General features: G+C 64.3%; 2 protein-coding genes across 6 annotated transcripts in view; one reads left to right on the top strand and one right to left on the bottom strand.

The window, feature by feature from the left end:
• Positions 1-9572, top strand: part of LOC101911287 (dedicator of cytokinesis protein 2-like) — a 79596-nt gene extending 70024 nt beyond the window's left edge. For 3 of the 4 annotated variants that reach the window (XM_055797434.1, XM_055797433.1, XM_055797435.1), the window contains 15 exons: positions 27-146; positions 650-739; positions 857-961; positions 3721-3862; positions 4045-4126; positions 4219-4303; positions 4558-4644; positions 5927-6103; positions 6253-6336; positions 6460-6597; positions 6938-7023; positions 7458-7608; positions 7951-8062; positions 8438-8571; positions 8645-9572. In XM_055797434.1, coding sequence (XP_055653409.1) covers positions 27-146; positions 650-739; positions 857-961; positions 3721-3862; positions 4045-4126; positions 4219-4303; positions 4558-4644; positions 5927-6103; positions 6253-6336; positions 6460-6597; positions 6938-7023; positions 7458-7608; positions 7951-8062; positions 8438-8571; positions 8645-8731 — 1680 coding nt within the window. In that variant the 3' untranslated portion in view covers positions 8732-9572. Of the gene's footprint in view, positions 1-26; positions 147-649; positions 740-856; positions 962-3720; positions 3863-4044; positions 4127-4218; positions 4304-4557; positions 4645-5926; positions 6104-6252; positions 6337-6459; positions 6598-6937; positions 7024-7457; positions 7609-7950; positions 8063-8437; positions 8572-8644 lie in introns of those variants that run through there. The other variant, XR_008746052.1, reaches the window with a different exon arrangement.
• Positions 9573-9814: 242 nt separating this feature from the next.
• LOC106112640 (BCL2/adenovirus E1B 19 kDa protein-interacting protein 3-like) lies at positions 9815-12348 on the bottom strand. 2 transcript variants are annotated; one of them, XM_055797451.1, is made up of 6 exons: positions 11981-12333; positions 11233-11359; positions 11012-11141; positions 10832-10926; positions 10553-10702; positions 9815-10214 (listed from the first exon to the last, which is right to left on the bottom strand). In XM_055797451.1, exons 1-6 carry the CDS (start codon positions 12000-12002, stop codon positions 10166-10168), a joined length of 573 nt encoding a protein of 190 aa, XP_055653426.1. In that variant the 5' UTR covers positions 12003-12333; the 3' UTR covers positions 9815-10165. The 2 variants fall into 2 exon arrangements, with proteins under 2 accessions (XP_055653426.1, XP_055653427.1); XM_055797452.1 differs by having other exon boundaries at positions 10197-10214; positions 10553-10674; positions 11981-12348.
• Between the last annotated feature and the right edge of the window lie 33 nt (positions 12349-12381).

Raw genomic sequence — 12381 nt, 5'->3', positions numbered from 1 at the left:
GATGGGCTCCTGCTGCTTCTGCACAGTGGTCAGATGAGGCGAACACAGCCCCCATGCAGGGCTTGCACAGCCCCAGCCTGCACACCCAGCGCCAGCTAAAAGAGGCTCTCTACAACCAGATCATCGACTACTTTGACCAGGGCAAGGTAAGCATGGCCGTGTGCCCCAGCAGCCCCGCTCACCCAGGGTAAGCCTGGCTCCCCAGCCACAGCTGCCTCCTGCTCCGAGCCCCCAGCCTCAGCACGGCCCACCCACCCTCCCCTCCGCTGTGGTGGGGCTGGAGCTGTCCTGCAGCAAGCCCAGGCTGGGTGGTTCACCCCACAGCTGCCCACCTGTCATGGCTGTCCTTCCTATCCCATCCAGCCTCAGCCCCCAGCCCTCATACTGCCTGGGGCCCGGCAGCTGGGACACCCCGGCAGAGGGGTTTGTCTTGGCCAGGGGGCTCAGGTGCTGGAGGTGTTGGGAAGCCAAGTCCTGCTGCTGCCCACCAGTGCCCAGTCAGACCACCAGCTTGCACAGGGAGAGCCCCCCCCACCTCACTAAGGAGCAGGGCTGCGGGTGCCCCTGCAGATGAGGCTGGTCCCCCCCCAGAAGCCCCCAGTGCCTCACCCCGCACTGTGGGGCTTCCACCCTGGCCCCATCTGTGCAGATGTGGGAGGAGGCCATTCATATCTGCAAGGAGCTGGCAGAGCAGTACGAGAGTGAAGTCTTCAACTATGAGATGCTGAGTGACATCCTGGTGAGTGCCTGGCCGGGCAGGGTGTGGCTGCCAGCAGAACAGGCTGGGGTGTCACGAGCCGTGGGGAGGGACCGGGGGTCTGCAGAGCCCCCCACTCCTGCTCCTCTCTCTCTGCAGCAGCGGGAAGCCAAGTTCTATGAGAAGATCCTGAAGGTGCTACGGCCCAGCCCGGACTACTTCGCTGTGGGCTACTATGGGCAAGGCTTCCCCACCTTCCTCCGGGTAAGTGGCTCCTGGCTGCCCCGAGGCCAGGGCTGTGCCCTTCACCGCGGTGCTGGTGATGGCTGGGTCCCCAGGGCCGAGCGCTCTGTCCCCAGCTGGGAGAGCTGGAGTGGGTTGGGCAGAGCATGGGGTCCCTGCCCGCTGGGACAAGGGTGTCTCCAGGGACACGCGAGCAGGGCACAGAGGGAGCTGCCTGGCCCTGGCTTGGTGCGGGCTGTGGCACGGGGTCCACGAGACCCAGCTGCTCCAGCATGCTGCTTTCGAGGCAGGGATTTGCCAGGGTCAGCACAGGATCTTGGCTGCGGACAAAAAGCATGAAGTGAGAAGCTGCAGCTCCCTGGTGGGTGGGGGGCCTCTGCTCCTCCAGGTTCCTGTTACCTTCTCTGGAGCCCTCCGGGAGCGGTGGTGGCTCTGGTGCTGCCCCTCCGGCTCTCAGCCCCTGCCCCAGCAGGGGGGTGTGTGTGTGTGTGTTTGTGCGTGTGTTGGATCCCCCAGCTCTGCCTCCTTATGAGTGAACTAACAAGACGCCGCACGTTAGCAGCATAGCATGTAGCGATGCAGCACATGCAGTGGGCACTGCCAGTTCTGCCAGCGGGGCAGCAGGCACCACCACGGCCCCGTGGTGCCATCTGGCTCTGCCAGCAGAATGCGCTCTGCCCCAAAGGCAGCAGCTTGTCCCGTTGAGCCTTCTCCAAGGATGAGCGGTGTGGTGGGGCAGGCTCTGTCCCAAAGCTCCTCTGCTCTGTGCCGCTGCCCACAGGCGCCCAGCCATGCCTGGTGACATGGGTGGTGCCAGGTCCAGGTGGGTTTGCCTTTGCTGGTGGGCATCCTCCCTGTGCTGCCTGCCCAGAGGCGCTTGGTGCTCAGCTCCATGCCAGCCACCTCTGTCCCTGCTTGCGGGAAGGGGTTGGGAACAGTCAGACAAACCCAGCAGCTTCACTCTCGCAACAGCAGGGGTTACCGTCCCTGTTCACAAACAGCTGGAGACAGACTTAGGGAAGAAAAGCAAGGCAGGGAAAGTTGTGCTTCTCTGTAACGCACGCTCCTGAACTGTGTCCTTGGTGCATGGGGACACTGTATCTCTTGCTGGGCTGTCCCTGTGGCCCATGGTGAGGTGGGATCTGCTCCATCCCTGGCGCATGGCTGTACCTGCGCTGTTCCAGGGTTGTGGTGCACAGGTACGCATTCCTGCACCATGGCGTGTCTGGGCTGCACACAGATGGGTGTCGTACTGTACGCCTGGTGCAGAGATGGGTCTGTGCTAGCTGTGCTCTTTATGAACAGATTCAGGTACCTCCAGGGTCACTGCGGGAGCCCCCTACCCTCTCCCCATCCCTGTGCAGCAGTGCTGTAGGCACGGGCTTGCTCAGCACCTCTCCCTTTTCCTGTGCTGGCCAACATGCTCCTGGCACCCACCTGTGAGGGCAGGGCTTGTCTTTCTGGGCAAGAGCCAAGTATTTCATTCCCATTCACTCCTATTACATTCCTTAGTTTTTTTAATCCACTCTGATACATGTCGGTGGGCTTCTTCCATCCAGTGTGTTCATCCTTATTTTCCTACCCCACTGTCAGGGCTGGAGTGCGTGTGGCATCATTTTCACAGAGGTCACAGTGGGTTTCAAGGGCTCCTTGCTCTCTCCTGGATGGTTTCTGTATCCGCAGACCCCAGTCACTGCGTGCCCAGCCACCTTCCCTCCAGAGTGCTGGCTGCCCGAGCCAGCCCATCCATTATTATAGAATGGTTTGGCTTGGAAGGGACCTTAAAGGCCATCTAGCTAGGGACCCTGGAGCTGAACACAGTGCTGCAGGATGGGGTCTCACCAGAGTGGAGCAGAGGGGGAGAATCCCCTCCCCGGACCTGCTGGCCACGCTGCTGGTGATGCAGGCCAGGATTCAGCTGGTTTTCTGGGCTGCAAGTGCACATTGCCAGGTTGTGCTGACCTTCTTGTCAACCAACACTCCAAGTCTTTCTCCTCAGGGCCTCTCTCAATCCGTTCTCCACCCAGCCCGTATTTGTGCCTGGGATGGCCCCGACCCACAGGCAGGACCTTGCACTTGGCCTTGTTAAAATTCATGAGGTTGTCGTTGCCCTACCTCTCAAGCTTGTCCTGGTCCCTCTGAATGGCATCCCTTCCCTCCAGCATGTTGACCGCAGCACGCAGCTTGGTGTCAGCAGACTTGCTGACGGTGCGCTCGATCCCACTGTCCGTGTCATTCACAAAGCTGTTGAACAGCGCCGGTCCCAGTCCTGACCCTTGAAAATGGCACTTGCCACTGGTCTCCACTTGGACGTCGAGCCATTGACCGCAACTTTTACCATCCAGGCAATTCCTTAGCCATCAAGTGGTCCATCCATCAAATCCATGTCTCTCCTGTTTAGAGGCGAGGTTGTCGTACAGGACAGTGTCAAATGCTTTGCACAGCTCCAGGCAGATCATGTCAGTTGCTCTTCCTTCATCCACCAATGCTGTAACCCCATCATAGAAGGCCACCAATTTTGTTGGGCATGATTTGCCCTTAGTCAAGCTGTGTTGGCTGTCACCAATCACCTCCTTATTTTCCATGTGCCTTAATTCTTTTTTCCTCCAGTTTCTGGGTTTGGGGAAATGTTTTTTCCAAGAGGGGGGGTCTCCCACGTGGCTGGATGCTCGGCCTTGTCAGTGCCTGCCCCCTAATGCACTGAGGCTTGCTGCAGCTGGAGCACAGAGCTGAGGGCTCCACAGGGCACTGGGATGGGCTGCTATCTTCCTCCCCCACAGAACAAGGTCTTCATTTACCGGGGCAAGGAGTATGAGCGCCGGGAGGACTTCGAGATGCAGCTGCTGAGCCCCTTCCCCAGTGCCGAGAAGCTGAAGAGCACATCCCCACCTGGCCAGGACATCACCGGCTCCCCAGGCCAGTGTATCCTCTGAGCATGGGGACAGGGCTGGGAGGGTGGCTCATTCCTGTGTGCATCCCACAGCACCTCCCCTCACAGCCCTGCACACACCCCTGGGGTTCTCCCTGCTCCAGGCCCTGGACGCCCTCTTCCCCGCAGCCCCCATCTGCTGTGATGCGTGCCTGTGGCTCCTTCACTCCCACAGATATCCAGTGTTTCACTGTGCAGCCGGTGGAGGAATCCAAGGTCCGGTTCAAGGACCGGAGCATCCCGGAGCAGATCACCAAGTCAGTGCCCCAGCGCAGAGTGGGTGCACCCGCCCTGGGAGGGGACACAACAGGGGTCCTCTCCCACGCTCTGCTCCTTCCCTCCCCTGCAGTTTCTATAAAGCCAACCATGTCCAGAAGTTCAGCTACTCACGACCCTTCAAGAAAGGCCCAAAGGATCCAGACAATGAATTTGCAGTGAGTGCTGGTGGGGCTGCCAGACCCCCAGCTGGGAGGGATGGGGATAGCTCGGGGGAGCCCTGTGAGGAGCCAGGTGTCCAGAAGAATGGGGATGCAGGAGAGACAGGGGTCACCCAGTCCTGGGATGGGGAAGGTGGTGGTCCTGTGCCCATGGGAAGGGGATGTGTGAGCCCCCTGCCCCACAGGGCAGCCAGGGGTGTCCCAGGGTGATGGGGAGGAGGCCAGAGGGATGACTGCTGTCCTCCTCACAGACCATGTGGATTGAGCGGACAACCTTTGTAACAGCCTACCCCCTGCCTGGCATCCTACGCTGGTTTGCGGTGACCTCCACCACCACGGTGAGGAGCAGGGGTGGGGGGGGGCGGGGGGAGTGGGGCCCTCCCAGGGCAGCCCTTCCATGAGCAGCGTTGCAAACCCCAGATCCAGAGGAGGGGAGTGTGCTGCTCCCAGCCTCTTCCACTCTTCCCAAGCTCTGGCAGCTCAAGCCAGGCTGCGGGGAGCGTGTCCTGCCTGGTGCCCCGGCTGAGATCCTGCACCCCCTCAGTCTCTGCGCTCAGTGCAAACTCCATCCAGCCCACCCAGCGCTCGAGCCCCCAGACCCCACGACTCCTAGCTTTCTGCCATGGTCCCTCAGGTGTGTGGCCCAGTGCACCTGTGGCACAGCAGACCCAGCTCCCACATGCACCCTCTGCCTGCAAAGCGGGTTGTGGGCATGGCCCCCTTCCCTCAGCTACCACCCCCACCAAGCAGCAGGGATAACCCCCCCTCTGGCACCACCTTAGCCCCCCATGCCACAGCTCCAGGGCTGATCTCAGGTCAGTGCCATGTGGGAACACCATCCCAGGCCACGTCCCCAGGCCACAGGGAAGGGTTTCTCTGTTGACAATGGGCACAGAGACCCTCCCAGCACTCAGGGCACTGACTGGTGCTGGTAGCATCAACCTGGTGACAGGCAGTGGTTGGTGTGGCTCACCTGCCGGGACACATCTCTGTGGGAAGCAGGAGACCACGTGTGGGGAGCGGCAGAGGCGCAGGGGGAGTTTCAGCAGACCGCTGCTACTTCTGGCATTGCTGACAACAGCTCCACGTGTGGTTTTTACACCTTTGTCAGAGGGAGTTCTTGGCCAAAGCCCAGGGTGTTTCATGTGCTACAGCAGTGAAGGCATGTGAAGTCCCTAGCTGGGCTGTTGCAGAGCACAGGGGCTGTACAGCTGCGTGAGTGCTGCCACACACGAGTCTGCTGCAGTGCTTGGGCTGCACACACCGCTGTTGCATGTTGCACGGCTGCCCCTGCTCAGTGAGGACAATGAGGTTTCCCTGGGTTTCCCATAAGCTCACTGCTGCCACACGTCCCTCACCGGGCTTGCAGCCTCTTGCTGGCAGGACCAACGCTGCCAGCAGCCTGGGCGTGCAGCTGGTGACCAGCACTTCCAATGTTTGCCCCATGAGCCCTCGGCTCAGCTCCAGGCAGCCGGTGCCAGGGGTCTGAGGGGCTTCGTGGGGTGAGATGTGCAACCCCAGGGCCTCTCTCCTGCGGGGCCAGGGAGAGACCACCCTAACCAGGATGGAAAGGTCGCTGGGTCAGCTGGCTGCTGACCTTCCCTCCCTCCCTGGGCACAGACCATCATCTCCCCCCTGGAAAATGCCATTGAGACCATGATGAAAACAAATGAGAAAATTATGAGCGAGATCAACCGGCACCAGAATGACCCCAGCCTGCCCATCAATCCCCTCTCCATGCTGCTCAACGGCATCGTGGACCCTGCTGTCATGGGTGGCTTCGCCAAGTACGAGACGGTGAGGATGTGTGGGTGCCGCACTGGAGCCAGCGCGGGTACTCTCGGGGCTGGTGACCGCAAGCACTGGTACTGCTTAGTGCTGTCCCCTGCCTACACGGAGCCGAGCCAGACCATCAGCGGGACTTGGGGGGGGGGGGGGCATTGCAGGCTTTTTTCCAGGAGTCCTATCTGCAGGAGCACCCTGAGGACGAGAGGAACATCGAGAAGCTGAAGGACCTGATCGCCTGGCAGGTACAGTTTGCAGCATCCCTCCAGCAGCCAGAGGGGACAGCTGCCCCGGGCCACCAAGTGCCCAGCATCCCTGTCCCAGGGGAGCCCCACAGCCCAGGCAGACCCGTCCCTGTTCTCCCGCAGACCCCACTGCTGGCAGAGGGGATCCGGATCCATGGGCGGAAGGTGACAGAGGACCTGCGGCCCTTCCATGAGCGCATGGAGCAGTGCTTCGTGCAGCTGCGGGCCAAGGTGGAGAACCAGTATGGGGTGCGGGAGATGGTGAGTGCCAAGGTGGTAAGCAGGGTGCAGGCCCAGCCACGGCTTTCAGGGTGGTGCATGGCACCCAGGGGATGACACTGGACAAGGTAGTGCAGGTCTGGGGCAGGAAGGAACAGCTTGATGGGGCTGCAGCTGCAGCAGCGACACACTGTGCATGGGTGACCTCGGGGTCTCCGCCTGCTCTGGGTGAGAGGATGGCACTGCTGTGGGGGGACCAGTACTGGCACAAATCCAGCACCAGGCAGCGAGGGCAGTGCTGCCCCTGCCTGAGCTGGAGGAAGGAGAGGAGAGGCTCTGCACTCTCATCCCTCCTGCGCTCTCAGGCTCCTTGTGCTCTCAGGTCTGCTTTGAGGCCCAGCGGAGTGGACGACCCCGGTCCATGGCCTGGGGACCTGACTGGGACCAGCTGAGCCATGCTGGAGACAGGCAAGTGCTGTGGTGGGGCGTGTTGGCCCCAAGCCACCCCCTCTCACTGCCCTCACCCCTCCCTGCTGGCTTTTTACCACGGAGCTATCCTCACTGTCCTCTGCTCCAGATGCTTCTCTCCCACCTCCCCAGCCCACTGCCCTCCCAGTTTCCCTTTAGGCCAAGCTGCATCCCAGGGATCTGTCCTGCCATGCCACCATGGTGGCTCTGACCCTGGGGAGGATGGCAGAGAGCAGAGACACTCGATGTGCAGCCCCAGGCTCACCTGGACACTGCGGTCACTTGAGCCATCCATGCTTGTCTTGCTGGTTTCACCCTGCTCTAAGCATCCGCTGCTGAGGGTGGTCACTCTTGGCCATGGTCTGGCTAGCCCATGGTGTAGCCCAGCTCCCCATGTCCCTGACCCTCCCTCACCAGCTGCAGTTACTCCACAGCATGGAGGTACCCTCGACCCCAAAGCCTGCCCCTCGCACCTCCGAGAGCGAGGACCGCAGGAGTGAGCGTAAGGAGAACCGCTCCAGCACCTTCTTCGGGTACCGGCGGCAGGACCTGTGCCAGTCCATCTCGGAGCTGCCAGAGCCCAAGGTGATGTTCAGCACAGCCCTGGTGCCTCCTCTCCACTCCAGGGCCCCCCTTGTGCTCCCCCCCAGGCATTCTGCTGCACCTGGAGACCCTGGCCCCGGTAGCAGTACCAGGCCCCAGGATGGACAGGACCCCTTGTGGGGCTGGTGGCAGCCCCCACTGTAGGGCACAGCCAGCTGATGGTAGGAGTGGAGGCTGGCAGGGCACAAGGCTAGAGACCGGTGCTGTGGGCAGGGTGCTGCAGGAGCATCACAGCCTGCCAGAGGCTGCTGTGTTCCTGGGGCTACGGGCGCTGTGGTGCAGCCTGCCCCCTGTGAGGCACTGAGCCTCCCCTCTGTGCCCCAGGATGAGAAGAGGAGACTCTCCCACAACATGAGCGAGAGCAGCCTGGGCAGCTCCCATGGGAAACAGCCCCCACCAAGCCGAGATGCTGCTGGTGCTCAGCCCAGCACTGCAGGTACTCCCCACCACGGCTGCTGGCTCAGGGTGCCTTTCCAGCACCCTCCCTGGTCCCTAGCATGGTAGTGGGGGGGACTTTCCCTAGCCCCTACACCCCCAGCAGCATCCAACCCTCGTATCCGTGAGCAGGGCTGTGCCCCCACGCCAGCAGTGCAGGTAGCAGCAGCCCCAGCTCTGCACCCCAGCACAGGTGCCCTCAGCCCCCTGCCCCATTTCCACAATGGCACAGGCACATCTTTCAGCTGGGAGCAGGCGGGGAGCACTGGGTACCGAAAGCGCAGCCGTGCTCCCGCAGGCACAAGTGCTGGCCCTGGCAGCCTGGGACCCCCCCCAGGCTGCCCCACCCGCCCAGCCCCCTCCCCTGCCTGCGCAGGGCTTTCCCTATCTCCCACCGGCTTCGGCGGCCGCGTGAAGAGTGCCAGCAAGGTCCTGCCGCTGCCCCACAAGATCAGCCCCACCGTGTACGAGGCGTTCCTGGAGCAGAGCGACAGCGCAGCTGGAGGAAAGGTACCGCCTGGCCCCGGGCCCCGGCCCCCGCCCCCCCCCCGCTGCCCCCTCGCTAACTGCCCTCTGCTCGCAGGCATCCACATCGCCGACGGCAGAAGGAAAAGGCCTGAAGTTGCCGCCGCCTCCGCCACCAAAGTCCAAGAGAATGTCACAGCTCTGAGCCCGTGGCCGCCCCTGCCCACGGGATGGAGATGCCCAGGGTGCCCCTGCTCCCGCCTGGCTGCTGCGTGCACTGCCCTGCCTGGTTCTCAACTGCTGGACCACCCCTCGCCCACGTCTCTTGCAGTATTTACACCAGAAGCATCCTGCACAGCCAGGGGACTCCCCGTGTGCCCTCGTACCCAGGGTGGCACAGGGCACCCCCAGCCTGTGTCCTGCCAGGTCTGGCTATTCCCACCCTCCAGGTGCCCACCTGGGCCGGGGTGCACCTGTCCCCCAGACACTTCCTTGGCCCACTGCTCTGCATCAGCCGCCAGGCCGGGCTCACCTTCCCGCTGAGTGGAGCAGCCAGGTGCCAGCCTGTGCCAGGACGTCTCTCCCAGGCAGAGCTGTGCGGAGCTCCCACCCACGCAGCCCCTCCAGCAGTGCGGCTGCACTGTGGTGAAGAGGACCTTCCTCCCCGCCCCCCCCCCCCCCCCCAGACCACACCACACACAAGGCAACAGGCCACTGTCCCAGCAGCATCTGCCGAGCTCTTCCCTCCCCTCCCCTCCTTTCCCCCAGGGCTGCTCCAGTCACTCAGCCACCCCCTCCATCCTGCAGCACTGGGACAAACACCGGTGGCGCAGGCACTGTGACCACACGGGAGCCAGCCAGGCCTGCCAGCGGGCCTGGGCAGCGTCATGCTCCGCAGCGCCAGCTCTCCTGCTGGTATCTGCCCTCACAGCCCTGCCTGCGCCAGCCTGGTGCTGCTGCCTCGGCTAGCCACGCTGGGCCCTGGCCCTGCCTCCCCGCTGCAGCAGGCCACGGCCCACTAATAAAGGACTAACGCCTCAGCCAGACACCCTGCAGTGGGGCTGAAACCCCTGTATCAGCCCCAGCGCGCACTCCTATTCACGCACAGCCCAAGCAGGTGCCCCTCGCAGCCAGGCACCACCCCAGCACCATGCCCCAGCACCCCACAGTGCACACACTTGTTCTTCTGCAGGGAAAGCCCACGGGACCCCAACACGGCTGGGGAGCAGGCTTGCTCTCCCCTGGCCAGGCTGGGCCAGGTCTGGCACGGTGACTGTCAGGATGCTGCTCTGCCTCCCAAGCTGGCACAGGGCTCTTTATTCGCACGTAGTGTTGCAGGCTCAGGAGTTGTATTTACAGTCTTGTGTTAAAGAGGAGGAACCTGGACCCGTAACCAAGGGATGGGGAGGGCAGGGGCTGCCTGCAGCTGGGAGCTGCCATCGGTGGGTTCCTGTCTACGAGGGAGAGTAGCGTCAGCTCCCTAGGCTGGGCCTAAAGAAGGGACAAGGGGAGACGGCGCCTCGTGCCGCAAACACGAAGTCTGGGAGCAGCTGGGCTGCACTGGTGCCTGGGCTCCCTCCACGCACTGAGCGGAGGCAAGGGGCAGTGGAGCCACCCATCTCTCGCTGAGCCCCATTCTTCACAGCGGGTTTGCTGAGGAGGCTGCCAGCCGCTTCCCAATGTAGATCCTGGGTTGAAGAGAGCGATGGTAAGGCACCCGCGTGGGGACAGCCTGCCAGGCCTCAGCGAGCCAGCAGTGAGGGGAGCAGGCAGCAGCCATGGAGAGGGGCTGTGGCTTCTGGGAGAAGTGGTGCAGAACAGCACCCAAGGGCAAGCAGTCCAAATTCAGAAGCACCCCCCCACACCCCACAGGGACAGCCCCCTGCGTCGGGGCAGCCAGAGGCCCCCGGGACAGCCCCAGACTGCACAGCCACCCAGCAGCATGGGGCTCACCCTGCCTGTGCCCAAGGGGTCGGTTCTGGCCAAGACCACTTGGCAGCACAGGTCAGGCCCGTCAGAAACTCACCCCAGTCCCAAGGTCAGCACGTGGCTGAGCAGCAGCGAGGGGATGAAGAGCAGCAGCAGCTCTGAACTGAAAAGTCTCTTCTTTCTCCCCACTGCACCTCCCTGCAGGCTCCACAGCACTGGCTGGGGGGAGCACACAAAGGCAAACTCCCTGGGAAAAATGCATGGTTAAAGGGGGCATGAGGGAAGAGGGCAGAGTACAGCAGGAGGGGATGGAGGCAGCAGGGCAGTGGCACAGAGGCAGACAGCAAGGGCAGAGAGCGGGTGGCACGGGCCTTACTTTGGAGACAGATGCTGAGGGTGGTGGGCACAGGTCCAGCCAAGGGATGCAGGCAGGCGTCGCTCCCTCCGCTCGGCTTCCTCTGGCACATCCCGCTAAAAGGGGGTGTGGGGCAGGTTAGATCAGGGGCACAGCTGGCACAGCCCTCAGGGCGCAGCATGGAGGGGGCAGCATTCTTACCTGTCGGGGGTGGGGGCAGCCCGGCTGGGGCTGGCTGCAGGAAGGGAGCAGCTCACTCTTCCCAGGCTGCTCACTCGCCTGGCTGGCTCCGTTGTCATCCCAGGCTGGGGAGCCCAGCATGAGCATGGCACTGCAAACACAACCCCGTCGGTCAGCAAGCCTGCACCACCCGCCCTAGCCAGGCAGGGCTCCAGGGGCCCGGGTTCCCGCTCAGCGCTCACCAGTCACCACTCTCCGTCTCCAGCTGGGCCTCCAGCAGCATCTGCTCTATGTCGGCGTGGCAGGAGGAGAACCGCGAGGGCCCAGGCTCGGGGCACCCTGGGCCACACCGCAGCTCCACCCAGGAGCCTGGAGGGGCCGTCAGCCCAGCACCAGCCTGGCCGCCCACCCGCTCTGCCTCCTTGGCTCCCGCTTTGGCCTGGCCCAGGTGCTCCCCACACCGCTGCCCCGGGACCACCGAGTGTGGTCTCTGACCCGGGACGTCCTGGGCGCCCCTCCCCACCCAGGGCTGCTCCTCAGCGTGTCACACTCCCCAGCGACTCCCACCCACCCCACCCCCCCCGATCCAGCCCTGTCCCGGCCCCCATCAACCCCCCCCCGATCCAACCTTGCCCCGGTGCCCATCAGCCCACGTAGGACCCCCACGGAATCGGCCCCTGCAGCGTACCCCAGCCCCCACCCGTGAGCTCCGGGCTCCCCCCGCCCCGGACCCCCCGGCGCGCCCCAGCCCACCCGGGACTCCCGCCTGGGCTCGCCCCCGCCCCCGCTCCCCGGCGCACCTCAAGCCCGCTCGGGACTCCCGGGGTACCCCCTGACCCCCAGCCCCCGGCGCCCGCCAGCCCACGCGGGATCCCCGTTGGCCCGGCTCCCCCGCGCACGCCGGCCCGCCCGGGACCCATGTGCCCCCCGCCCCGGACCCGGCCTCCCGGTGCAGGCCAGCCCACCCGCAGCTCCCACCGCCCCACGGACCGTCGTCTCCGGCGCACGCCATGGCCCCGCGGGTGCCGCCGCGCTCAGCCCCCGCCGCCCTGCCGGTCACGTGACGCCCCGCGAGCCCCCATGTAAATAAAACCGCCGGCACCGGCGGCCCGTCTCTTAAAAGGGCACCGGCCGCGTCCTCGGGGGCCCGCGGCGAGGCGGGAGCGCCGGCCAAGTCCCGCACCCGCCCCCGCCCCGCCAGCCCCGCCCCGGTGGCGTCGCCGCCGGCCGCAGCCCGCCCGGCACGGGAGGCGCCGGGCCCGCCGCGTTGCCCCTTTAAGCGGCGCCTACGTGCGGCGAGCGAGCGGGCGGCGGCCGCGGAGCGTGCGGATCCGCACGGAGCCGGGCTGGCCCTGCCCCCCCCCCGCCCCGGTGCCCGCCCCGGCACCGCC

Source organism: Falco peregrinus, chromosome 2, assembly GCF_023634155.1.
Source record: "Falco peregrinus isolate bFalPer1 chromosome 2, bFalPer1.pri, whole genome shotgun sequence".
NCBI lineage: Eukaryota > Metazoa > Chordata > Aves > Falconiformes > Falconidae > Falco > Falco peregrinus.
The sequence above is the reverse complement of the archived record's forward strand: the minus strand, read 5'-3'. Positions and strand labels throughout refer to the sequence as shown.

Bases quoted from the DNA above. Each gene is read 5' to 3' on its own strand.
- LOC106112640 (XM_055797451.1), bottom strand. From the start codon at position 12,002: ATGGCGTGCGCCGGAGACGACG. The intron at 11,360-11,980 runs GTCCGTGGGGCG...CGGCCCCTCCAG, and splicing joins GGCGTGCGCCGGAGACGACG to GCTCCTGGGTGGAGCTGCGG. The intron at 10,703-10,831 runs GTAAGGCCCGTG...CATTTTTCCCAG, and splicing joins CCTCAGCATCTGTCTCCAAA to GGAGTTTGCCTTTGTGTGCT.